The sequence below is a fragment of the Tamandua tetradactyla genome, chromosome 5 (genome assembly GCF_023851605.1).
Source record: "Tamandua tetradactyla isolate mTamTet1 chromosome 5, mTamTet1.pri, whole genome shotgun sequence".
NCBI classification, from domain to species: domain Eukaryota; kingdom Metazoa; phylum Chordata; class Mammalia; order Pilosa; family Myrmecophagidae; genus Tamandua; species Tamandua tetradactyla.
Window position 1 is genome coordinate 115,322,128 of NC_135331.1, and position 27,993 is coordinate 115,350,120.

At 36.2% G+C, this 27,993-nt stretch overlaps 1 protein-coding gene across 27 annotated transcripts in view; it reads right to left on the reverse strand.

The window, feature by feature from the left end:
- Window positions 1–159: 159 nt before the first annotated feature.
- DST (dystonin) overlaps window positions 160–27,993 on the reverse strand; it is a 512,816-nt gene continuing 484,982 nt past the window's right edge. For 13 of the 27 annotated variants that reach the window (XM_077162131.1, XM_077162125.1, XM_077162129.1 and 10 more), the window contains 18 exons: window positions 26,781–26,950; window positions 25,234–25,393; window positions 22,626–22,820; window positions 21,955–22,083; window positions 19,110–19,253; window positions 17,897–18,085; window positions 15,783–15,912; window positions 13,965–14,128; window positions 12,855–13,017; window positions 12,011–12,165; window positions 11,762–11,836; window positions 10,841–10,858; window positions 7,971–8,088; window positions 6,636–6,707; window positions 5,480–5,679; window positions 4,941–5,051; window positions 2,107–2,230; window positions 160–1,195 (listed from right to left, as the gene is read on the reverse strand). In XM_077162131.1, the coding sequence (XP_077018246.1) occupies window positions 933–1,195; window positions 2,107–2,230; window positions 4,941–5,051; window positions 5,480–5,679; window positions 6,636–6,707; window positions 7,971–8,088; window positions 10,841–10,858; window positions 11,762–11,836; window positions 12,011–12,165; window positions 12,855–13,017; window positions 13,965–14,128; window positions 15,783–15,912; window positions 17,897–18,085; window positions 19,110–19,253; window positions 21,955–22,083; window positions 22,626–22,820; window positions 25,234–25,393; window positions 26,781–26,950 (2,580 nt within the window). In that variant the 3' untranslated portion in view covers window positions 160–932. The remainder of the gene's footprint in view (window positions 1,196–2,106; window positions 2,231–4,940; window positions 5,052–5,479; window positions 5,680–6,635; window positions 6,708–7,970; window positions 8,089–10,840; window positions 10,859–11,761; window positions 11,837–12,010; window positions 12,166–12,854; window positions 13,018–13,964; window positions 14,129–15,782; window positions 15,913–17,896; window positions 18,086–19,109; window positions 19,254–21,954; window positions 22,084–22,625; window positions 22,821–25,233; window positions 25,394–26,780; window positions 26,951–27,993) is intronic. The other 14 variants (XM_077162141.1, XM_077162146.1, XM_077162140.1 and 11 more) reach the window with 4 other exon arrangements.

Here is a 27,993-nt window from a genome sequence, read left to right on the forward strand (position 1 = left end):
ATATTTATTAAATATAGATATAATACCAGAACATGATTATTTCAGATGAGAAATCAAAATAAACCCATTTTAAAGTATCTTTTGGTCACTTCAAATTGATATTGCTCATAAAAAAATACACAGATTTTCCCTATGGAAAAAAAATTAATTCCATAGCAATGTAGTTAAGGGACATGTTTATTTCATAGCTTTCTGCAAGCAAAATTGCTCTGATACAAAATGAGTTCAATGATACAGGTGCTACTGTCCACTCAAGCAAAAGAAAACCTCACATTTATTGTGAATGCACTTTATAATAATTATATTCTTACAGTATAATAGGTCTAATATCCAAGATGCCTCTGGCCTCATTTAAAGTGATAGCACAGAAATGCTGCAAGGTACTTGACTATCATAGTTCTGGCAAGTGCTTAAGGTAACTTCCTGTGGGTTCTCTGTCAGATACTGTTTAAAGAACTGTGTGTGGATATGTTTGTCTTTCTGCCTTCCATCTATTAGTTTAGATTTAAATCTTCTCAAAATATATCCCTGTGTATGCCTTTTGGCTTTTCAGAGTTTCCATTATAAACAAGAGCGTGTCATGAGGTATCCTTAACGTCAGCTACCAATGTAGTGATGTGGTTGTCAGAGAGGATGTAGACTTACCTGTAGGTACAGTGACGTTTTAGCGTATGCACCACACATTATAGTGCGAAAAAGTTCGTTCATGGTAAACTGTCTTTTCCCCCTTCACATATGATGTGACTTTAATCCCAGAATATCTGACAAAAATTATACAGATAAAATAAAAAGACAAATACACAAATAAGGCCGTCTGCAGAATTTTAAACTCAACTCTGGCAATATTTCACAATAATTTCTACATCATATTTTACATCTTTCAAATTTAAATAATAAATGCTCAAGGAAGGGCCTTGGTGGAACCAATTGCACTATCTTTTTGAGGATTTGTCCAATTTGCGGGCAGGTGATTTCCTCTGGGGTGTGGGGATTTTGGAAGGCTTGGCTGTGGATGGCCGAGAACCTGCTCGGGGCGTAGGTCTGTGTGTTTGGGGGACAGTCTCCACGTCCGAGCATGCAGATTGGATTTCTGAAATGTCAAAGTCTGATGCATCGCTGCCTCGGCGACTGCTGGCCCTACTGCCAGCTTTGCTTCCGGCTCGGCTTCCTGGTCGGCTGGGAGTCTTCTTAGAATCTACGGAGAGAGGCCAGAGATGGGTACCCCTTATTACTGGCTCCATCTGCATCCGATTCTTGAAACCTGATGCCACTTTCAATCTCAACAATTTTTCTTGACACCTAGTACATACTCAGAAAGCCCGTGTAGATCAGTGGGATTAGGATCCTCTATGGGGGACCAGATGGAGCACCCTCCCTCACCTGGCCTTTCCCCCTTCCACAGCTGTGGGTAGTCAACACGCTAAGTGGACATAATATACAAAAAAGCCAAAAAGTTAAATGTGGTTGGCCGCACTTAAAACACGATTCCATTTACTGCAAACAGACAAAAGAATATTCTTATCATTTAAGATTACGCTTTCTGAACTTTGGCATGATGTGTGCCCAGGGATGTGTGCACACATGGAGCAAATGCTCGAGTACATGTTTTACCCAATTATAAGTAACTAAAAAGCATACAGCCACTTAAAAGATAAGACTTCAAACTCCACAGACGCGTCCTACCTGCTGAGTCAGAACCCCTGTGGTGGGCTATTTCATGATGAAATGTGAGAAGCACTGGGATGAGGCCCAGCACGGTTAGGTTTTCCCAACCACCCAAAACAAGGCCAGCTTAATCTCTAGGCAGACAGAAAAGCTAAGATGTTCCAGCTTGTAGGTGGAGAGTTCTGCTGGAATTTTCTCTTCTGTTACACAGTCATTCACTCTCTCATCTTTCTTAGGAACTTTCCAAAACGGATTTTCTAGTCCTTTGCTCCCATGACTCCTTTATCCCCTGCCTTTGTTGAGGAACTGGAGCTACATGTCATTTCAAAACAAAGCAGCAGTGTCGATTAATTTCTTCATCAATTAGAAATAAAAAGGGGTTTAATCCTCAGGTCATTATGCTGCAAAAGCCATTAAAGAAAGAAATGCAACCAAACTCACCAGCAAATTGTGTTCGGACTCTGGAAGCTGCAGTAGTTATCAAGCCACTGTCTTCCCCAGAGTGGAATCCTTTCCCTGATAAATACCCTGGAAGTCGAAGCTTACTTCCTTGTATTGGTGTTCCCTGTGGTTAATTAGTGAAAAGATATTTCAAGATATTGCTCCTGTTCCATGATATTCTATCGACACCACTTCTTTACAAAGCAGTAGAAACCCCTCTACTAGACCTTGTCAGGTTGGGGATGGGGAGACATTTTTCATTTAAATGAGACATGGAGTTCTTTCTTGCTTTTCTTCTCTTATTTCTTAATCCCTCTCTAAGAAATTCAAAGGAAACCTCAAGAAAATGAATTCATGGTTGAAAAGAAAACACAAAGGGAGACACGCAAATGAGTATGAAAGTGGTGGCAAGGAAAAAAGGACAAGTTAAACTTTGAGTATATTAGTATCTTTCAGACTATTAATGAATGTTAAAGAATTAAGAAAGCATTGCATTAAATGTCACTTAGCATTGGCACTTAGAAAACTAAGTTCATAGGGAAAGGAAAACTGAAGATTTGACATGGAATAACTACCCCACCCCTAACAAAAGGAAGGTGACTGCATGGTAAAAAGAAGAGACAGGGACTGTGAAAAAGTGTGCTTGGATATTCTGCTGCCTCCAGTGCTATTACAGTGTGAGGCAGGAATAAACAAATTGAAATAGAAAGACAAGTAAGTAATGAGTAAACTGCCATAGTTTAACAGAAAAAAAAAGAGTGATGATCATTTATCATTTAATAACTTGATACCACATTGATTTACTTCTTGGTTGTGTCACCTTCTATGGTTCCTACATACAAGATACCAAGGCAACATTTGGGGATAGGTATTTTGAACATTCTCAGGGAATGTCTAATGTAATCACAACTGTAGGTTTTATTATAAGTCTAAAATCATTACATTTTTTTCTACATCACTATAACATCTTCAAAGTTCTCCCAAGTTGCAAAATAAATCTTCTTAGAAGTATAAGGGATATCACAGCCCTCAATGAACTCACAGCAAGAGAGCTACTTGGAGGAAATGAATCTGAGCAAATTATACATATGTTTTTATAAAAATTAGTATTCCCTTAGTTGTATAACTTATAATGTTTAAGAAAGCATATATAAGACTTTTTGATACATCAGAGTTGCATTTATTTATATTGAATAGGATAGCCATACCATTCATTTACACACATATACTATATGCATTTTTAAGTAAAGTCTTTATATATGATTTGTATGCATATGAAACAAGTTTTCAAACTACTTTCACAAATAGAGCCCAAATAATCCTTGCACTCATCTAATAATAATCTTTTTTTTTACAAATGAGATAAATTAAGGCCCGATGAGGGAAGGTGATTCACCCAAGATCTGATAATTCTGATTTTAGTTAATTTCCCAAATTAAAAAGAATCTCAACAATCATGAAGGAGTGAGGATTGACAAATTATGAAAAATATCACTCAAGGTGGCAGAACTAGTTACTGTGAAAAACCAAAATCATTCTTCTGAGAATGCCATGATTGAATGTATTGTCATCAACCCTATCTAGTATTCTTAAAGACCCTTGCATTGAAGCATACTGTTATTTTTGTTTATTGGTTGGTTGGATTTTGCTTTTCCAAATGATCTGGAATGACAGACATCTATAGATGTAATACATGAGCCTCCACCTGGAGGGAAGGGGTGAAAATGAAGGGAGAGGGGAATGAGTGGGAAGGGATGAGTAAGACATGAAGAGTAGGTTGTTTTTGTCCCAATTCTACCATTTATCAGCCACAGATTTCCATGGAGTCATGAGTGTAACAACATTTTCTCTTATTATTGTTGTGAGGACTGAGTAAAATAACAGGTTATGAAAGTGTTTCGAAAATTATAAAAGGTTTTTTAAAGGTAGTATATTACTTTTATATAAGGATCCTGGTTTATAAGTCATATTTCGGAGATTTAAGATGAAATGCTTCCTTAATTTCAGGAAGATATTTAGGGAATTTTTACCCCTAAATAGTCTAGTCAAATATGTGATCATTTTGGTGCCTATGTTTGTTATTTAACAGAGATGTTCTTAAAAAGATATTGGCTGACTTTCAATTGAATGTAAATTATCTGATATATGAGTTAATCTTGGCAACTTTTATCTTATTCCCATATATCTTATCACATTAAAAGGCAAGGGTATGCTTGAATAATATTGGTTATCATGAACATCTAACAGAGACTGAAAAATACAGATAACTTTTTGCATTTCTAAGCCCACCCCTTACCTGTACTGATAACTGAGCATTTATGTTACACCCACCTGGTATTGGGCAAAAATGAATGTAATAGACATCCAGAAGGACCATGCCTTAGTGACTCAACAGACTTTTTTTGAATTTAAGTGGTTCTCTTGCAAATAACACTGTTTCCTGCTCCAGCCTAGAGGGGTGTGCTGCATTCCTTGCCCAAACTATATTTCATGACATAAATATAACACCTGCTCTACTTAGATCCTGCATGTAATATTCTGTAGTTTACTTTCCTGAGAGAGAAAAGTAGAATTAAGTATGAGGAAGAGAACAAAACAAAGGAGGTATAGAGCCTACAGTGTGAGTATATTAAGGGAACAGTGTTAAAGGAGCTCAAAACTGCTCTTCTGTTAACCCCAAATTCTCATGTCTTCCAGGATCTCCTGGGCTATTTTACAGAAGTTGATAAAAGTATCATCAAAGTACATATAGTAAGGGAATGGCGAAGCAATGTTAGTAAGTGATCGTTTCAATTAAAGGAGACTATTAGACTAGAATCTGGGCCTTACAATACCTCTGCAGATGGCACGGGAGAGTCTGAGCACTCTGCTGGTTTACAAGGAGTTGACATTTTGCTGTTTGTCAACCATGGTTTACCATAATTGCGTGTTAAAGGATGGAGAATCTGTATGGAACAATGGCATATCAAATGTAAAGGATAGCAGATAAAAACCAAAGCCCCAGAAAGAGATATCCACAGCAAAGAGTCATCTTTCATAGTAAGAATGGATATAATAATTAAAAATAAGTAGAAAGATCTGATGGCAAATCATATACCCCCCAAATAAAAATAAATGAATGAAGCTTTAAAAACAAAAAACAACCACACACACAAAAAAAATCTGAAAAGAATCAAAGCTTCCGTGTGAATAATCTCTGCACGGTCACTAGGCAAACGTATACATTAAAAAGTAATTCTTCAGTTTCTATTTTGTGAGAAGGGACACAAATGGAGAAAGCTAGTCCTACAAATTCCAGGGACTGAAGAGCATTCAAAAATATGTTTGGGACATTGATTGCAGAGGAAGAGAAAACTTCATCCCCGATTCCTACCTTGGGCGTGCTGGTGGCTGGCACCTGCGGGGAGGCGGCCTGAGCAGCCGGACTGGACATGGAAGCAGATCTGTTCGGTGAGGCAGCTCGCGACGAAGGCCGGGATCTTCGGCCCCGGGGTCGGAACGCAGCCATCCCCTGACTGGCACCGTCTGCTAACATGAACTTCTCACGCAGTTCCATATTTGTCCTTCCTTTAGCTGGACGACACACACACACACACACACACGCACACGAGTGCACACAAACAAAAGAAGAAGGAAAAAAAAAAGGTGCTCAATTTTTTATGGGGAGAACAACAACCTGGCACCGGAGATCACTTCGAGGACTTCAAGAACATCATTCTTTGCCATGCTAACTCCAATTCAGCATAACAAAAAGTTAAATGCATTCTTTTACAATGCATTCCTTTTTGGATACAAGTGAGTTTGGGGGGAAAAAAATAAAGAAGTGTGCTTATTCTAACACTAGACACCAGCAAGAATAACCACTATTAAAGAAAGAGTCAGCATGAAAATGGAAAGCCCATGCTCAAATATTGTTAATCCACCAGCTACTGATGCCCACATGGTTTCATTATCCTTTTCATCACACTGAGAAGACAAGTCAGTAAGGCAGGGACTGTGTCTTTTGCATGTACTATTGAGGTAGGGAGAATGCCAATATTTTTACACCACAATTAATTAAATGATAGAATTACATAAAATGAGAGATGGCTTGTTAATCATGATGATAACATGTAAGAGATGTCCAGATTTTTTTACTTGAATGAAGCAGCTAGTATTTTTATTTTATGCTTTGAAACACTCTGCTTTATCAACATGCAGTAACAAACACCAGACCCAAGTATTCGTGAGATAATCAGTGATGCAGCACTCATACAAACACATATTAACACGGAGAACACTCCACAAGAACCAGATGAGCAACGTGTTAGCATATGTTTTATCACTTACATAACACCTGCATCTGCAACACACTGGAAGTGTGTCAAATATTCAGAATTTAAATTTGGAAGCACCAGCTCAGTTGGATATGAGTTAAGCCATACGCAATGGATGAAGCGTGTTATTTTAAAACAAATGATTAAAGCAAGAATGTAAAAGTAGGAAAGAGAAAAGGAAAGAGGGGAGAGGTAAAGAGAGGAGTTGCCAACCTATAGTAGGCTGAGTAGTAATAATTGAAGAGTTTGATTCCGAACGTAACATTTTACTCCCATGATGATGAACTAGAAAAAATGACACAGGATACCAAATCACATTAAAGAATACTGTTAGCAGGAGAAGAAACAAAGTACAGTAGTTGAATATGCAAAGGGTGCTCAGATTGGACCTGTAGCACACATTTTAGAAGAAAAGTTGCATCAGGAGAGGAAGCACTTGAAGGCTGACTCAGTAAGAAAAGTATTGGGAGGACTTTGCCAGTCATGCTAACTTTCCTAAACAACCCTACAGAACACTACACATTCTCAATGCTTCGTTCATTGCCTTCTTTTATTCTGATTTTATTTCTTTCATGGGTATATCGCTAACTTGCAGAGAGTGAGGCTACTGCATATGGTTAGATAACAAGAGGTCTGTTTACTTCACAGGAGCTCCTTGAGATACGTCTACGTATTCGGATGCCAGCACTGAAACCGAAAGGAGCCTGTGAGGCTGAGCTGCCATGAACATTTGCTGTTGTTTGTTTAAAAGGATTAAAATGAGTTTAAATATTAAAGAAAAGTCATAACCATTTTATCATTTGTTTGTTTCAAAGTAAGAAAAAAAATGGGCATATCGGATAAATGGGACCTAACTACAACCTGCAATGAAATGACCACTTGTAAATCAATTAAGGATTTGAGAATAGGATCTGGAAACTGTAGGATCTGGAAACCAAGGGAGAGTGAATGCCAGCCTAGGGCTCTTCTTGATGATAAATGGACAGAGCTTTAGTATTATATGTTTATATTTTAATGTTGTAACTTGCAACTTTAAAGTAAATGTCAAGATAGCTGTTGATACTTTTTTAAATTTCAAAATTATTGCTTTCCTTATCTCTCCCTCCTTTCATAAAACTTTTCACTCTTAAACTTTGACTATATGGTATTTTCAGTCTTCAACACCTCTGAGTTTGCTATTTAATGGCAGACAAAATCCTTTCCCTGGTTTGGTATAACTGTTCATTTTTAAAATCACAGAAGGGAGGGTCTCATAATGAAAATCTATTCTAGCATATCCTGCAGGCCTGTCTCCTAATTATATAGAAGTTAAAAAAACAATGAAAAGAACCTGGTTCACATAACTGCCACAAGTTCTCTGGAAACTTGAGGCTGACAGAGACCTATGTGAAACACTCACTATTAGATCGAATAAATGACCAAAATTATATCCAGCATTATTTTTTCATGCTGAAAAATAAACTGGTACTTTTTTTTTTTTTGTCTGTCTGTTTGTTTAAACTGGTACATTTTGATGGTGCTGTTATCTTGACATAAGCATTTCCTTACCCCTGCAAGGATCATTTTTCACTAAGAATTCATCAAGTGCCATCCATCCACCTCCAACACGAACCATCACGGTACTTCGTAGAATTCGAACAAGTCGCAGCTGCTGGGAGTCTCCAAACTGTGCAGAGGAAGAAAGAAAGCACTTCGAATTGTCAATAATAATTCTAAATTAAAGGATAATGTGCAATCTGCAGTAGCTTAAGCAACCAATTTTAATTTCTTGCTTAGTTCACAGCGATTAGTAAAATCTCAGAAAAGGGGATTTGTAATGATCTGCGTTAGACTGCTGCATGCTGATTTAGCCCAAAGAAAACAGTTTGGAAAAAAGATAATAAAGGTTATCAGGTATAATATTAAAGCTTTGGTCTAAAAAGTCATTCTTCTTTCTTATGATAGAAATAACATTAGTAAGGCAGTAAACGAAAAATTTTTCTAGAGATTAACATGGCCACGAAAACAAGCACTGACCCACCTGCCCAGGGTATATAAGAAATAAGATGATTCTAAAGAAAATTTCATCAACTATGATTTCTCTTCACTGTTACACTAAAATTGTTTTCTACTGAAATCTGTGAGAGAAATCTGCAGAAACTCATTCTGTTTCCTCTAAGGAGCAGAATTGATTAAAGGAGAAAAAGTAATAAATGAATGTGACCAATCAAAATTTCACAGTCAAATAAAATTTATGCATCCCTAATGACCTAGTAAACTAATTTGCTAAAGACTAGATTAATATGTCATTTTAGATTACTTTAATATTAGAACATCCACTGATACATTATTAGTAGACAGTTTTCAAATCCAAAAGGGTTTCTCTCAAAGCTGTGTGCACCTAACCGTTGACACTAACAGCAATCATCTTTTTCCTGCCCTTTCAATGGATCTCCTATCACTTGGATATGCTACTAATTCTGCAAGTCCTGAACAGATTTCTAGATAATTCCTGATCATAAAGTTTATTTATTTTGAAAGCCCATGAGAAATGATTTTATACTTTTAAATCATTTCTAATAGACTAATGTCCAACTTTTAAAAACCACCATACCGAATTTCATGGTTGCCAATCCAGTAGATACCATTGCAAAACGAACAGTCAATTGAATATAATAGCTTCTTTATGAGGTAGGTGATATACAATCATGCCTTGATTATTTGTCTGGGTTCATGGATAAACAGAAAACTTTATTTTAAGAAGAAATAATCTGCTACTTCTTAATAAACTTTAACACTGAAGTTCAGGAAGAAGGTTCTCAAATGAAGCCTACTAAATCCCATTCATGATCCTAAAACTTGGATCTGAAAAACATGTAAAATGCAACAGCAATAGCTCATGCGTTTTAAAACAAACCACTTAAAATTGTTATTTCTAACTCCATTTTTAAACCCTGAGACTCAAACTTTCCTATTTTGGGCTTGTTCCTGAAATATAAATTACATACTTGAAAAATAAAAATGTATGTATTTTTTTTGTTAGAAAAATTTTGGTGCCGCCAATAAGCAAAGGGAAAGAAAGGGACTTAAAGAAAATTACCCTTAAGGAACCAGATAATTGGACCAGATAATTTTGGTCCAAGATTATATTAAAACCAAAAGTTTTGTGGAAATAACCAAAGTGAAATATTTCATAGAGATATTTCAATTCTAATAAAGATTAATGATTTTAAATTTCATTTTGAGAAGGCATTCTCCAAACAACCATCTTTGTTCTCATCATTTCCCTAATTTTCTGAAAAGCCAAATCATGAGACAAGAAAAACAGACTAATGTTGTCCTTGCACTTTCAGTGAATAAAATCTTTACAGGTATTTCTCCCTTCCTCTCCACAAATAAAAGATGCTATTCCAACTGTTGACTCACAAAGTAATAAAAATGGAAAAATAACCTTTTTATGTATTATAACTAATGGAAATTTAAAAAACTACTCAAAGTAACTGAGAATTTTATTTGCTTGCAATAAATGGGGATGATTTATAATTTGAAAGTTGAGCTGTAAAACTGTTTAAAAACTGTGTGGCAGAGGAATTTCCAATATGATAGTTGTCAGGTACTATATGCAGCACGGGTCTTTCCAAAGGCATATAGCAAAGAATTCTCCTCCTGGGATATCTTTAAGTCAAAACAAAATTTTTCTCTTCTTTAGCCATAAAATCTTTAACACAATGTAATGTCACTGGTTTGTTTATACTGAGTGAAATGTGAGGTCATGGTGGCATAAAATATGACTTTAAGATTTTATGAGTTGCATGAGATAAATTTCCCCAGAAGGAATGGCATCATTTAAAACCTCCAGACTTAAAATGTCTATTCAGAAAATGCAAAGCCCTAGAGTACAGATAAATCAATGATTTAGAGTAAACGGACAACAGCTGCTTAGGAGAGAACTCATGTTACCTATGGCTGAGTGCCATGGAGACCTTTTATCACTGCTTTCCCTGCCACTGCCTAATGCTGATTCTGTCCTACCTATCATATACCATACGTCCTCAATGATTAAACACCAACGAAGTTACCTAGAGATGTGTGAAGAATCAAACTTGTGTTTCAATGTGTCTTTGCATTATATTTAAAATATATGCTAACAATAATACTGAAAATAGGAATTGAAAATTTCATTTGTAACTCTGTAGCCAGCCAAGCTACAATTCATCATCTGGTTCACTTAAAAGTAATCTCCTCATTTGAGACACAAGGCAAAAAGGAATCCTGGATCAAGGACCCTTACAGAGCTTACGGAAACACCACGCCAACCAACACTATAGTAGCTGGGGAGACAGCATGGGGGAGATTGGCCATGGCAAGCTTTAATGACTATGAATTGGAGTTAAAAAAAAATTAGTGGGATCTTGAGAATACATTCCACTGGTTTATACCTGATTTCCCAGGAAGAACTGATAAAAAAAATGGAAAAAATGGAAGAAAGACAATTAGTTCAGCATGAAACTTTCTACATTACTCTAGAATACATGCACACACATATACACACAAACACAAACACTTCCTCTCTCTCTCTCTCTCTCTCATTTCTTGGGCTTCTGGATATAGTATCTAGGCTTGGAGATATACAGGTATTCATGTCCCAACTTCAAACCAAAGAAATCTGAATATTCTCCCTACAAATTTTTTTGAAAATCTTTGGGTTTCAAATTTAATGTAAAATTTTTAATAGGTATATGAATGTTTTTCAATGGAGAAATATAAAAGTGTAAATGAATACTGTTTCATCTGTAAGTATGATACTGTGTTAGGGAAATTCAGCACATTTTCTATCTACTATATGCATAAGAAATGTACAAAAAAAAAAAGACAGAAAGAGTGATGGAGTCACACTGCTCTAAGTAATTGTTTTGAAGAAGATAAATTGAGTTACTGAGATTTTGAATAAAAGCAAAAATTACCATACAACTGGAAAACACTGCCTCTTTCTCACTTTATAAAAATGAGTCAACATTTTAAACTCTTGTGGTTCTTGGTTCTTTGAAACCTGAAAACTTACCTCTACCATAATTTTTAAATATTACAAAGTAATATGAATCAACATAAATATATGAAATTTGAACGTTATCCAGGGAATATTTTTCCTCCTTAGAAATAATGACTACGTTGTTGGTTTCAAAGATGTCCAAACATATAAAAGGTAGGCTATCTTTATATAATTTAAAATTGTAAACGTTGGAATTTGATATACCATTAGTTTTTACTAGGCGGTAAAAATAATTAGGATTCCTAGAAAACAATGCAGATCAAATTGCATGCAAAATCTTTTAGAATACAAAGTTTTTTTGCAAACTTACCCTGTATTTGTTATCTCCGATCTGTTCAACTTGAAATCGTTTTGCACATTTACACTTAGCTACCTGCCTTGTCACCTGCCAAAAACAATGATGAAATATCCACTTTAATGTTAATATTACAAACTGGAATCCTCAAAACTTTGACATGACCACCAAACATGAAAATAAATAAAACAGTTGCATGAACTATGCATGATATCCTGGCAGAATGCACTATCACTGTTGTAGGCTGTGAGATATAAGGAGTACCTCATCTTCAATTTTGTCAGCATCGGTGACAGGTTTGTATGCATCTTTATTTGGGTGAAGGGCTGCTACAAATTCATAGTAGTCAATATATCCATCGCCATCTCTGTCAAAAATGTCTGCAACTGCACTCATCTCTAGGCGACTGGTTGGGAACTCTAAAATTTTCAAAACAGCGGTTAAGTAGTGGATCACTGAATTCTGCCTAAAGACATTCTTGATTGGGCATTTTAATCGGACTGTTTCAGCGCTCATGGTTATCAAATGTATCAAATATCCTTTAAAAACTGATATACATCACAGCAAATGAAACAGTTATGTATGTGACTGTTTAATTTAATGAATTTAATATTTATTTATTTAAGAAATAATTTGCATGAAGTTTATTTACTTTAAGAATGACCTCCAGCAATATCTGCCAGGGAAATCATATACACATGACCCATACCTTAAGAAGTTATAGAGTTCTAATTTTCTCATTAGACAACATTAGATCAGAATGTGAATTAGAAAGAAAAAGTAACAGACTTGCATTTATTGATTTCATACTACACACCAGGCAACACAAACAACTTAAGAATCAAATATTAACTCTGTTATATAAGTGAGGACACAGATTCTGTGAGTGAAGGAAAATATCTGTGGCTACACAATAGCAAGTGTGCCTGACTCTCAATTTCCAAATTCCACACAGAATGTTTTTTTTTTTTAAGAGTGGTGACTGACAAGCCAAATCAAAGGCAGTGCTTTATCACTAATACCAGTTTACTGGCCCTGCAATTTTAAGCTATGTTTATTTTCTTAAAAAAAAATTACATGAGTTACAGTCATTTCCCTTCAGACTTACTTGAGGAAAGAATTCCATCAATAAATTCTTGTCGTGTTATTTTTCCATCTTGATCCTTATCGATTCTCCTGAAGAAGTCCATCACTCGAGATTTCTTATGATTCATCCATCGCATGTATTTTTTGCGCCAGACATCAAAATCAAAGTTGGCAAATTCCCTCAGCTACAAAGGGCATAAGGCATTTTCCTTGAATTAATGCTGTGTTCAAGTTATATCTTATATGGTACCAATAAAGCCATTTTTAATGATCTGCTATGATATACACATCTTTCAAAGTGAGCTATGATCCTGCAAAGGACCATTAAAAATTGCTTTTTTTTTCTGTAAAGTTTATATCATTTCCGATTTTTCTTTACAAATAGAACAAAACTCAAAAAGTCAACCAATTTTTCTGATGGTACCAAAATCTCCCAGGTGGAGATTGCTCAAAGCAACACCTCTTGTGCTATGCCCACTGCAAGCAGCAGGACCAGCTCATTAGCACTTGTCATTCTCTCCTTCTTTCTGCTATGAGGCATGCTTTTAAATTCCCCTAAACTTCTAAAAGTTTCCCAATTTTACAATCTGAGACCGTAAATTTCAGTTTATAGAATATTGATAAGTTAAAAGACTTGCATTATAAATGATCATATTTGCCAAGAAGTACCACAGGAAACATATGTCAAGTTTTATCTTTTCTTAAGGAGTCAACTTCTGAATATGTTAAAACATATCAGGTTTTTACTTTACTGATTCTCTAACCTAAAATACCATATCAGTTTTTCACAAAACGTATATATATTTATGGTACTGATTTTAAAATTAAAACTCGTGGGGGTGCAAGGGTAGTTCAGTGGCAGAATCCCCGCCTGCCATATGGGAGACCCCCGGGTTTGACTCCTGGCTGGTGCACTTGCCCCCATGTTCAACAAACTGGTGTTGCAACAACAGGATACTCACATGGAAAAAGAACAAAAATGTGACTCCTACCATTCAGCATCCCCCCCAAAAAGTAACATGTACTCATAGAGCAAGAGTTTGCTTCTCTATTTCAAAAAGTTTTTTAAAAATTCAGATTTTGGAAATGTATTCTGTGAATGATAATATGGTGAATATGTGAGTTTTCTAACCTCCTCGAGTCTGTCCAAGGCATCATTAAGCTTTCTCCTTCTTTCCAGTGCGAGGAGCCAGACCTGTTGCCATTTGCTCACCAACAAGTTTACTCTGGGATTCTTGGTTTCGATTTGTGCCTGTGACCCAGAGGGATATAAACTTGATGCTGGGAAGCGTTTTCCTGTTAAAATATAAGTTCAGTTAGGATGGCACAGTTTCCAGGGTTCTGAAATACGTTAAGTCTTGACCTTTTTTCTGCCTAGCTAAGACTGAATCAACATAATTATTCAGTATAACAGGTAGAAATATCCTAATTTAGATTACGCATAATGTCAAAGTTCAAATGTTTTACTTATTAAGGATCAAACACTGTTCATATAAATTAGAGAAATATATTAACAGGGACCTTTAAATATTGTAAAGTTCTCTCATAAATTTACACTTAAAACATTTTTCAGCTTAATACTGATGCAATTTCAATGACAATGAAACACCTTGTGATCCTTCTCATTGTTAGGCTAGACATAAGAAATCTCTCAGGGCAGTGAGAACTTATCTGAGAATCAGTGACAGCAAACCCAGCTGCCCTTTTTAGAGAATAAGACTGAAAGAGAGAGCCAGTGAGGGCAAGAGGTCCTGAGAAGTCATTAGAGTCACAGCAAGATACTTTACAAATTTCCAAACAATCAAATATAGAATTGTGTGTGAGGACCCTAGCTTTCCCCTAAGGCATCTCCCCACTACGACTATTTCCTATGCATAGTTTCACACTCAAATTTCCTGTCTTATTAAAGTTTTCTTCCTCTTTCTACTTTTTAGCAATTTTTATCTCTTCACAAAATAATTATCTAAACACATTGTCTTTATTTAATAACTGGTTAAATATGGCCTAGAAAAAATATTACTGGCCAAAGGTCATATATGAAGTTAGCGTCAAAGCTATTTTTCTGAGAGTTCCTAACTCCCAGACTAGGGCTATTTATAAATATTAATAGCTAATATTTACTGAGCATTTACTATGTGCAGAGAAGTATGCGAAGCACTTTATGTTCATTAGCTCATTTAATTCTCACAAAAATTCATGAAGTTAGAATTATCCCTTTTTACAGATGAGGAAATCAAAGCTCAGAATGAGTTAAGCAAGAGTTTTGAACCACTTTGCTACCCTGCCTCCTTGTATAACAACACAGCAACTATAATAGGTCTGAAACTACCTTTTGTTTTATCAAGGCACCGTTCAGAAACACACAATACATATGATACAAATTGTGCTTCTGTCAAGTTTTTTCCACACTAACTAGAATTCTTTTAGTGTCATATCACTGGATCAAAGTAGTCTGAGAAGTAAGTAAATAGAACCTGAAATATGAACTAAGGCAATATCTACTAGATTGCTGCTGGTCATGTTCCTAGAATGTATGGCCATGAAGTTCATCCATATCATAGTCACTTTTTAGTCACATTCAGCTATAAGTTTTTTTTAATAATAGAAGAAATATAGGACACTTCAAAGATTTCTTTGAAATCTTTCTATCGCACATTTGATTTTTTTATCGCACAAATGATTTCTGTTTATCGCACATTTCCTCATTTTCTTCTAACTAATCTGAAAGATACACTTCAAACAAATGAAGTTACATACAGAGACTGAGATACGTCGTTTCCTTGATTTTTCTAACAAGTTGCTACCATACATGAGTCTTCCAAGAAAACTTTTCATGATAGAGAGCTCAGGGAGAATCACCAATTGCTTCAAGATTTCAAATGACAACTCAAAACAAAACTGGTTTTATGGATTAATCATCTTCATTTGAAAGAAATGGATCATTGCTTACTTCCTGCACGGCCCTTATCCAGGACTGGAATATGGGACTGCAGAGAGGAAGGATCAGCTGTTCTCCTCTTGTAGGTCTTGGTGACTTTATCTACATCAGGTTGTTTCCTGGTCATTTCCTCCATGAAGGTCTGAAATGAAAGAAATGATGTCAGTTAAACGTAAGTATAGCAGAGAAAACCACCTTTAGAAATGAACTAAAGAGGAAAAGATCAATGAACCATACTATTATTTCTCAGAATGGAAAAAATCATCATGTTTTAGATTCAGGGAAAAAAAATCTAAAGCAGCATAATACAGCATTTACTATTTTCTAAAAATTCAAAACATTATAGCTGGTAAAGACGGTAAAGTGAAACTCAAAAAAATTCATTTTAGGTTGAAAGACCATGCATGGGAGCAGATGTATGAATAATACAACATGTCTGTGTACCAACCAAACTCAAGATGTACAAACCATCGACAGCAATTCCTGAAGGATCTTAAGTGAGTATGTGGTTGGAAAGGAATTAGTTAACTGAGTTGTTCCTGGGACTTTTCTGTGGTGCATTTCCCCTAGATAAATGAAATATTTAAGAAGGCTCTGATAATATAAAGCATTCACATTAAATGTGGATATATTTTAAATATGCTTGTCAATAAATAAGCTATGCCAAGGCAGGGGGATATTCAGATTAAAGTCTATTCTAGTAACATTAAAAAGGTTTGAACATCATGCCATTTTTTTTCTCATCTCCTTAGGCTTATTATCATTGATTAGGTATCCTTGTATTTGGAATGTGTGGAAAAGGCTGAGGAAAGGCAGACATGAGGGTAAGAATGGGGACAGGAGGAAGACAGAACTAAGAGATGAAGTAACATTCCTGGAATATGTGTCACATTAGAGAATGAGATCACTCTAATATTCCTGTCATGGGGAAGATGGCCTGAGACACCTCAGGGCCATTATCGACATTAATATCTTACATTTTTATTAAAATATAATAAAGGCAATGTTAACTGCATAACCAACTGAGCCAACACTTGATATTTCTCTTTATAAATGAATACTAAGCAAACTAATAAATCAGTGTGGTAGTTAGATTCAGTAGTCAACTCGGCCAGGTGGACATGCCTAGTTCTGGTGCTGTGGACATGAGCCAATTGTACTTGAACCTCATCTGTTACTAATTACATCTGCAGTCGGCTAGGAGGCGTGCCTGCTGCAATGAGTGATGTTTGACTTAATTGGCTGGTGCTTAAATGAGACAGCTCAACGTAGCACAGCCCAAGCAGCTCGGCATTCCTCATCTCAGCATTCACAGCTCAGCCCAGGCCTTTGGAGATGCAGAAAGAAATCACCCCAGGGAAAGTTGTTGGAACCCAGAGGCCTGGAGAGAAGGCCAGCAGAGACCATCTTGTGCCTTCCCACGTAAGAAAGAACCTCAGTGGACAGTTAGCTGCCTTTCCTCTGAAGAACCAATGAAATAAATCCCCTTTTATTAAAAGCCAATCCATCTCTGGTGTGTTGCATTCCGGCAGCTAGCAAACTAGAACAATCAGTTAGTACAATGCCTAGCATTTGAGAGGTTAAAACAGGTGGGAAGTGATTTTTCTGAGAAAGATGTGTTCCCTTTGAGATATGATGAATTTGAATTGCTGAGACACCATGGGAGATATTTACCAGCACAGAGGTGAAAATGCAAACATAGAGCAACAAAACAGTACCAGAAGTAGCCACGAGGGTGGATGAGATCGCCATAGGAAGGAGAGGCGTGAGAAACAGAGAGCTGAGGATAAAATACAAGGAGAGCAGACATTTATAAGATAAAAGGTAAGGCAGGAGTCAGTTTTCAAGGGTACCACAAGAGTACTAACTTCACAGTGGGCAAAGAAGGAAGGAATTTTGAGAAAGTCACAGAGGGAAAAAGGCGAGACCACAAAACTAAGTAACCATGAAAAGAGAAGTTTTAGGGCAGCTGTAGATTTAGAAACCCAGTTGGAAAGCATTGAGGAGTATGTTGGAGGAAATGAAGGTAATAAGCATAAGGCAATCTTTTGAGAAGTATGGTACTGAAAGCAAAGAAAAAAATCTGAGAAGTTGGCCAGCAGGGGTTAGGATTATATTTCTTTTACCTGGTGTTCTGCAATGAGGGCTTTCACCTCTTCAATCTCCTGGGGAATGACTTCCTTATCCTTATCACTAAGCGTAGTTTCAGCCCACTGCAACCAAGCCAGCAAAGCTTCCAACAATTCCTGTTTAGCAATGAGCCCAGCCAGGGCGCTTGCCAATCTCTGCTGATGTTGCTTCGCCCACGCCAGCACCTGTTGCAGAAACAGAAATTTCTCTGAGTTTCTTTCAATTAGTGGGCATAATTTCATTGATGCCAAATACACACATTTTAAATGTAAACCAATAATTATCTGCGCTAGACCCATAATGCAACCAGTTTTCGATCCTATCAGGGCAGGAAGACTCAGCTTGTGGAGGACGTGGGAGCTCTTTCTGATGTGCGTCACCCTCAGAAGGTTACAGATGTACGTCCATCACCCAGGCTTCTTTGGTTTTCTTTTTTAAAAAAAGTATCTTTATTGAGAAACACCCACAGACGTACAGTCCAACCATAGTAGACAATCCATGGCTCACAATATCATCACATAGTTGTGTATTCTTCATCATGATCATTTTTAGAACATTTGCATCACTCCAGAAAAATAAATAAAGGAAAAAAAACCTCATAGGTCCCATACTCCTTATCCCTCCCTTTCATTGAAACACAGCACTTCAATCTATCCAATTTTTACCCTTTTTATCTCCCCTATTATTTATTTATTTCTTTATCCTTACTTTTTTTTTTTTTACTCATCTGTCCCTGTATTTTCTAATTTAAGTTCAAGAATGCATTCTCTGAAGGATTAAGTGTGCTTACTACACATAGCTCAGGGTGGAAATACAAAAAGCTAAGATCTTAAACATGGCACAAATAACTTTCATATATGTCATTTCACTTCATAAATAGTATTGCTCTGAAATACTATTCAACTGCTGGATCAAATTCCACAGACACAATGTGGAAGTGGGACAATATGTTATACAATGAATGAAATCGCTGCTTTTTAATGTTTCAGGGACAGAGTGGCAATATTTCTTTTAATTTTTTTAAGAAAACTGAATTGTAGAGACCGGTAATGCTCACAAGAAGGGAATTTTAAAGGGAATTTTTCTCTGTGAAGGTCTCATTTTCCCCCGGCCATAATTGCATCTCAATTGCTGAAATTTTCCACTCTTCCCTTCCCCTGTCCAACTGCAAAGCTACTGTGCTCTAAAGAGCATCTGAGACACACTGACCTCCTCGAACCTGGCCCGGATGATTGTGATCCAGTGCTTAATGGTGGTGATGGAGTCAGGGTGGCAGATGGCCAAGACAGCGTCTCCCATACCTGTGGCTCTATTTAGTTCGGCTCTTTTTTCTTCCAGTTTCTTCATGAATTCCTACAGCAGAAACAGAGACTTCGATTAGCTGCTGGCCATGGCTGAAAATAAAACTCTGGTAATGTTCATTTGACTGTCAGAGTTGAACAAACAAACAAGAACCTCAATTGGTTTATTCAGTCGGAAATAATCCACTAATTGGGGACTCAAGGGAGAAGAACGGAAAGAAATAAGAAAGAAAGTACTTTCTAACATCTATTTTAAAATACAAATAAAGGATGAGATCTCGGGCCTTATAAAACACATTATGGGCGGGCCGCGGTGGCTCAGCGGGCAAGAGTGCTTGCCTGCCGTGCCGGAGGACCCCGGTTCGATTCCCGGCCCCAGCCCATGTAAAAAACAAACAAACAAACAAAATATAATAAAACAAGAAAATGTTTAAAAATGTTTCCCTTTCTTCCTCCCTTCCTTCCTTCCATCCTTCCTTCCTTCTCTGTCTTTCCTTCCTTTCCTCCCTCTCTCTAAAAAAAAAAAAAAAAAAAACACATTATACAAAAACACCCTGTTCTAAATATGGATATATTATAATTATATTATTATTAGAAATTAGGAATTAATGACTGGGAGAGACAGGATTACCAGAGACAGAAATAATAATGACTGCAAAAAAAAAAAAAGTTCTAACAAATAAGACAACGAGGTTACTACTTTACATAATACCAGATGTTCCAGGAAAGAGAGGAATACGTACAAGAAAGCACCAAGAGAGAGAGAAGCCTGGGCAAGGAATTACAAATATTTGGGGTGTAGGAGAAAGCGCCCGAAGTGTTCAGGCAGGAAAGTGCCTAGGGGCGGGCCTAGAGTTAGTGAGGCCAACAGCAGTCCAGACTGTGAGAAACTGCCCTTTCAAAGGTCAGTTAGAGAGACTGCCTCCTTTGCTTCTAGCCAGTCTCCATGGGGAATCAGGATGAACAAATCCTGGACACATCAAGGGCAGTCTTTCACATGTCTCACATAAATAATGGTATTTTCCACCACCAGGACCGTACCCACAGGTTCACAAATCATAGAACTCTAAAAATGTGGTTAAAATATGAAGACTTTTTCCCTAAAAAATGTGACATCTATTTAAAACCTCAAACAGAATTTCTGAGCAATCACCTCAGACTCTCTGGACCCCTGCACTAGAGAGTCCATGTACTTTTAATTACTAATATATCGAGAAGAGCCAGGATCAAGGCTCAAATTTTCAATAATCAACCCCCAGCTTCATTCTGTGCTCTTCTGATTTAGTCTGAATATTACCTTAGTGGTCTGCTCTCACGTGGGAAAGACTGCAATTTTTAGAGACTAGATTATACTGAGAAGCTTCTAGTCCTGGCACCAATAAATTAAACATTGTTTTATTTCTTTTGGTGAATGGATGAAGGGAAGCAGACAAAGTAAAAAAGAATGAATAATGTTACTATTGCAAAATATTATTGAGGCCCTTTATAAGATTATATGTGATTTAATGCCATTTAAAAATAATCTGATATAAAGATCACTACTCCCCTCCCCTCGCAAGGTGAGGACACTACAAACTGCTCCTTTGTAAAGGGTGGTAGACATGCACTGAGGGCTTCAATGGGTGTCCCTTAGACACTGCTACTGAGACCCAAACCCAAGTGTGCTGGAGGGACTCTAAAACAATGCTGGCTGAGGACTAGTCTGCAGCAGTATGATACAAATTCTATTTTCAAAATGAACTGAATCAAAGATTTATAATAATTTTTATGTGATTTTCCTATTATATTCTAGCTTCAAATTCAAATGTTTATATTATAGCCCCGCATCCCTCCAGCTAGTGCTATATAAGCTTGCATCACTTTTATTAATTCCACTGCAATACTTCATTGTTCTAGGTTTGGTAGCCCATCACTGAGGGAGCATATTAATTAAATTAGGAAGTATCTATAGATGACATAAATTCACAATATAGTGGAATTAATGATGTATTTCCAGCCTGATCTTGAATGATGGGGTTATTCAGTGATGTTAGATCTTTTAAAGTTAATAATAGGAAATGCTGACATCAACACTATACTGAGGGTTAGCATTGCAAATTCCTGACTTTAGAATCAAAGGTTAAAAAACATCTGTTAAGCGCTCTCTGGACCACTCTTTTCCAGGTTTTGCTAAGTTCTGTACACTGCCACAGGAAAGATCAAGACTTGAAAACTCAATGGCCAGATTTTTACTTGGTTATTTATTCAGTGTATCTACTAATGTAAATTCCTTTTTTATTTATCATTTAATTTATCATTAATTATTTAATTGCCTTGCTTGCAAAGGTCAAAATTATTAATTTACAATTCCACTGTATAATTCTCAAGATACCAACTTGCTTATTAAGTAGGTTTTATTTTTGAAATACACAAAAAAGTGCAAGAAAATCATCTAATTTTGGTCAACAGCCAAATAACCTCCTAAAAATGTCAACATGTTTCCTAGGGATAGGAAACAGTATAATTAATTTTAGAATAACCACCTTTTTTATTAAGAAAACTACATAACATATATCTATAAAGAAAGCTATCTATATATATGTGTGTGTGTGTGTAGGTACATGGGGGTACACACAAAGCACAGAAAATACAGATAAACCTCAAAATGCACCAGAAATGAATATATTCATGCAGTTGGTATTTGTAATAATCAGCCTATTTTTCCTACTTTGATTTTCTCATTTAGTTTTACTTAGCAGTTTTATGTAACTCACTTTATGCTGATCGATAAGAGTCCGAAGCGCATCCTCGTCGTCTGGGAGAACGCCATGGAAACGAAGGGTCTGCTCTGCCTCAGCCAGCCACTCCAAGAGGGCATGAACCACCGAGTGAAATTCTTCTGCCTAATAGTTCATACACACATCCAAACAAGAGACCCCAATACACCTGTTAGCAAAACTTAAAAAACTCCACAGGAGATTCCTCCCCTTGATGGAAAAAAAAGTCTGACATCTAAGTTGATTTACTATATGCATTAACGTCCCTCCCATTAAAAAGATAAGTAGATATAGTGCTGCATTTTACAAACAAAAGAAAACATCTAATGTAGCAAAAATGTCTCCCTGAAGCCTCCTTCACCATTTTAACAGCCTGATGTTAGATGGAAAAGTAGCCAGTTATCCATCCATTCAAGCTGAAAAATTACTCAACCAGCAGTTTCAGACGAAGCTTAGAAAACTTCCCTCTGTGAGTAACAAGTTCTGGGGTAGGCGGGATGGGGAGGGATGAGGACAACACTGCCATAAGAATGCTGTTCACTCCTTCTTCCTCTTCACTGTCCTGGTAAGGAAACTAGGAGCTTCTCGGTGCTTTACTACATTAGTTCCTGTTGAGGTTTCGGTACTTTTCTCATTACATACATCCATGTAACATACACAATTTTTACCTGACGTAGGGCTGCTTCCAATCGCGACTGCTTTGATATAGAAAGTGCACACACAGTCTCCCAGCGTGTGCTTAGTTCCTGCATCTGGACCTTGACCCAGGAGGAGTCGTCTCTGCTGCCTTCTATGAGCTCTCGGGCCGAGCGCTTCAGGGCCTGCACGCTGCTGGTCCTCTTCCCCAACTCTTTTTGGAACACCTAAGAGCACCGTTATTTTTTCTTAAATTAATTTTCACTTACAAAAATAAAACAGTAACATAAACTGTGTGTATGTGTATATATAACAACACATTTAGATATATAGTTTAATGCAAATGTTTATCAGATCTTCAGGTGTGAAATGCTACATTGTTCCTATTTGTGTACCATCAAAGACAAAGTTGCATATAAATTTATCCAGTCTTGTAACACTCTCATGAGGAAACAAGATAGTGATTACCTTATTGTTTAAATGGCAAATTGGAGTAAAATAATGATGGTCAGCCTTCTTTATTTCACTATTACCAAAAAAAAAAAAAAATCATCAAATTCCTTTTTTCTATGGCCTTTCAATATGGGGTCCCCATTCCTTAGTTTGAGTGTGAAGTACATGTTGGCTACTGCAATATTTTTAATTAGTAAACATATCTAAAAGACTAACAGATGGCTAGGCAATTCTCGTGTATGCCCATGGGACCTTAGAGGTAACAGCCAGGAAGGCCACAAGGAGTTGGAATGTAGTCCTTTTTTTCCCATTACATGCCTTCATCTTTCACAGCATCTTGGGTAGTAATCCATAATATCAAATTTTAGAGACTTAAATCCTTATCTATTACTTGTCTAATTCTGATGAACTCTGATGGGCCAGGAGTTAAACTGGCTTGTTTTAGCCACAGACGTAATCCAAGACATCAGGCCACGTTTTTTTATTTCTGATTCAAGAGTCTGTATATGAAACTAGATCTTTCAAATAATGAATCTTTTGACTAGAATAAAATTAACATACTTTTCTGAAAAACAACTACAAATGAATATTACCAAGCACATCTTTTTATTCTGACACTCAGGTCATTCACAAAAGTCAGCCGATCAAACAATTCAAACCTAGTAGGATGAATTCATTGCCTGATTTCACTCTAAGCGTGGTAAATTAGACGGGCCGGCAGATAGACAAACACACACACATACATAAGCATAGAAGGTATAGTATCTAAATATTCCATTTGTGATAGAACTAGTCCAGTCATTTTGAGTAGACTGTATACTTAAACTTCTTCTCGAGCCTTCCAATTGTATTACTAATGCTGAATGATTAATTCATTCTTGCAAATCTGGGAAGTGTCTAGGGTAGTAAATATTTAGACAGTGAGCTTATAAAAATGGCATTTATGTAAAAAGTAACATTACACTATTCATTACTCATTGAATGCATGCCAGAGAATAGAAACATTTTTGTTAATCATGCACAAAACATCTTTTTGTCTCAGTATTGGAAGACAAAATAATTTTTAAAAGTTTTAATTTTTGTAGGCCTTATCAATGTTCTTCATCTATTCTTTTATTTTCTGTTAATGTCCAGATAAAACTAACTCTTTTTTATATTAATATAATGAGAATAGATCCAGAAAAGGGAAAACAAATATGCAAAAGGACAACTATTTAGAATAGAATATTAAGACTGAAATAGCAAAAGCATGGAAGTATAAAGAAAGCATTTAAAAACGGCATGCATTTTCTAAACTCAAAAATCACAGAGGAAACACAACATGAATTCTAGTAGAGTGCTGTAAAATATCTGCATATGAAGTCAACGCTAATAAAACCACTCCACATTAGTACAGTGCTTCATGTGTTTTCCAAGAGTCTTTAAATTATACTATGTGTTTGATCATAATTTTGGACCTTAGACTCAGTACAAGGTGGACATCTTGAATATTATCTTTGATTTGCATGAAAATTTAGTATAATGCCAGGAGACTGCAAAGAAGCCAACTTTCTTGAAGTAAGCAATAATCAAATGTCTCACAGTACATGAAAGTATACGGTACATGTTGTCTCATACATAGCCATGGTTCAAGGGGCACGGCTTTAACAGTCTTTAAAAAAGAAAAGCAGCTGATTATGATCCCCTTGGATCATATCACAAATCCACATACTTACGTATTAACTTAGTTCCAAGTCATTGAACAAATTATTTTAAATTATATTACATATTTATTTAAATGAATAACTTAAAAGTAAAGCACTCTTAAAATATGTTTTAGAGTACCAGAGAATGAAATTATCTTCCAAGTTCTAAAAGGTTTTAGAAATGGTAAAGATAAAAGTATTTCACTGATACAAAAATGAAATTTCCCTATGACTTTTTTTTTTTTGCATGGGCAGACACCAGGAATCGAACCCAGGTCTCTGGCATGGCAGGCAAGAACTCTGCCTGCTGAGCCACTGTGGCCCGCCCTCCCCATCACTTTAAAGTTGGCTTCTTGATTCTGTGTAAACGTACACATATTTCAATATTAAAAATTGTTCTAGAGTATAAGTCTCCTGATTTTAAAAGACAATGGTTTTTTCCCCCTCTATACTCAAAACAACCATATAACAAGATAAAATAAAATATCCCAGATCAATATACCTTGTGATTATCGATCAGATTCATCACTAAATCAATGTCCCCATGGACAGGTTGGTCTTCTGCCAGTTGGGGTTCAACTCTGTACAACCAATCAATGAGGGCCTGCAAGGCATCTGTGAACTGTCCAGAAAATAACAGGGCTTCCTCCAACTTATTTTGTCTGTGGAAAAAAAGAGTGGAAAAATTAATCTGAGCAACAAAACCCCTACCCTATATATTCAAATATCTAAAAATTCATTTACGAAGGCTGAGCAGTGTTTGAGGGGGAAAAATGGTTTATGGTGTCCACTGTTGTTTCTTTGCTTTTCTTAGAAAATAACAGAACTTTTCTTAACATAGTTCTCCAATTTTCTTTTTTATTCTCTAAATACATGACATTTGTTTCAGGAAAATTTTCTAGCGGTCACCTTTCTAAATCACTGCCTTTCATAAAAGTATGCCTTTAAAATAAAAAAAGAACACACATTTAATTAATCTTGTTTTTAAAATTACATACAGTAAAATGATAATTTTTTGGTATGTAGTTCTATGAATTTTAATACATGAATAGCTTCATTTAGCCACCACCATAATCAATATTTATAACAGTTCCAACACCCCCAAAATCTTCCTTGTGCTATCTCTTTATAGTTATACTCTTTCCCCAACTCTAACCCCTGGCATCGACTTGATTTCCATCACTGTAAATTTGTCTTTTCGAAAATGTCAAATAAATGGAATCATATAGTATGAAACCTTTTGATGATGGAGAGATCAAAATTAAAAATAAAACAAAAACAAAAACCTGACGCAGCAAAAACTTACTGTGACGTTCCCTAGAACATAATATTGTATTTAATCTGGATTCTGAGAAAAGTAATTAGATTAAGGATCAATGAAAGCTTTGAAAACATTTATAAGATATTATCTTTGAACTCTCCATGTACTTTCTCGAATACTTAAAATTTATGAAAAAATCCTGGACCTTCATGATTGAAGTGTAATGAGAAAAAGAGAGATTGGAAAGGGGTGAATTGGAGGGGAATGTAGCAGCATCAGAAGCCCCTTGCCTTCCCTGGGTCTGAAACAAGGCAATGACAAGATCTCATTTACATTTTCTAGAGACTACCCTAGTAGTCATATGGAAATTGAATTAAAGGGGGACAAAAGTGGACTTGGGGAGACCCATCAGAAGGCAACTGCTGTAGCCCAGGTAAGAGACAACAGAGGCTTGGAAGATAACATGTTGAGTGTAATGTGTAGTTAAAACTAAATGATGGGTGGTGCAATGGTGGCTCAGTGGCAGAATTCTCTGCCATGCCGGAGACCTGAGTTTAATTCCCAGTGCCTGCCCATGCGAAAAAAAGAAAAAGAAAAAAAACTAAATGATGATGAACTGCAAAGCCAAGTAGAGGTACTGTGTGAGTAGGGTATTAATTAATGAATGAGCAGAAGTCCTCCTCACAAAGGAGGTATCTAAGGTCCCCAAAATTTCCTTGCAGGGTCCCACTATTTTATATTTGAAAAAGGTCTACAAAGTATCCATATGGCCTTCAAAAACATTTCACCTTTCCACAGATTTTCCACATATAGTATCCCATTTGTCTCTGAGTTCACTCAGCATGTCATCCAGTTTCAGATTGTCATCAGCTAGGGAGGTTTTCTCCTTCAGAGATCGTCCAGTTCTGTTAGTGGTATCATAGACAGAATGCTTGGCTCCAAGTGATTTCTGAAACTCCTGTATATTTAACAAGAAAACAAATGCATTTCTATTTGCGGCTAGCAAATGAACAGGCTCAAGGCATTAAAAGAGGCATTCCTAATATATGGAGTCCAAACACTACAAGATTTCAGCAAGTAATCATGTTAGATGGTGTAGCACCATATCCCGCACAGCTAAAATACCAGGGTAAAAAGAATCTTTCAATGTACAAATTGGAGGATTTATTCTTCTCAAAAGTCAGGTGTCTCTGAGTGGACCTCTATAATCTATAAAATATTTTTAAAGGAAAACAAAATCTGGGACTTTTGTAAATATACACCACAATGTAATCGTTACATTGTTTGAGTTGAGTTGCTAATAAACTATTGAAAAACCCAAGGATGTTTCAAAAACTACTAGAACTTATTAATAAACAAGTTAAAGAATTGAATTCAAGTTGTAGTTTACCAGATCAATATAAAAAATCAATTTTATTTTTATACACTAGCAATGAACAATCTGAAAATAAAAGTGAACAATACCATTTACTATAGCATCAAAAAGATTAACATACCTAGGCATACATTTAACAAAAGAAGTGTTAGGACTTGTACACTGAAACAACAAAATGTTGAAAAGAATTAAGATCCAAGTATATGGAAAACATTCCACGTTCAAGGGTTTGAAGGGGAAAATACGACTAATGCCTTCAAGCTCAATACATAACTTACTAAAGTTATGTGTCAAACAGATTTGTTGCCATGCATTTTGGATATTCACAATAAGGTTATATACAATTTTATGTCTAAACCAGGATGAGGGGCAAGTAAGAAGCGCATCTCTGACTTCCTACGTTTGGATTATTACCCATTCTGGTCACACCACTTGGGAAGCCTCCCTCCCTCCTCTCTGCCTATATAAACTCCTATCAAAGTCTCAAAATATCTACAGATTACTTTTCCAGTACCAAATGGCTATATAATAAAATATGCATTAATGAAATAGAAACAGTAAACATGGGTTAACATGGTTAACCTTTAGTTAATGTGTGGGGTCAGGGTAGTGAATTATATTCTTTC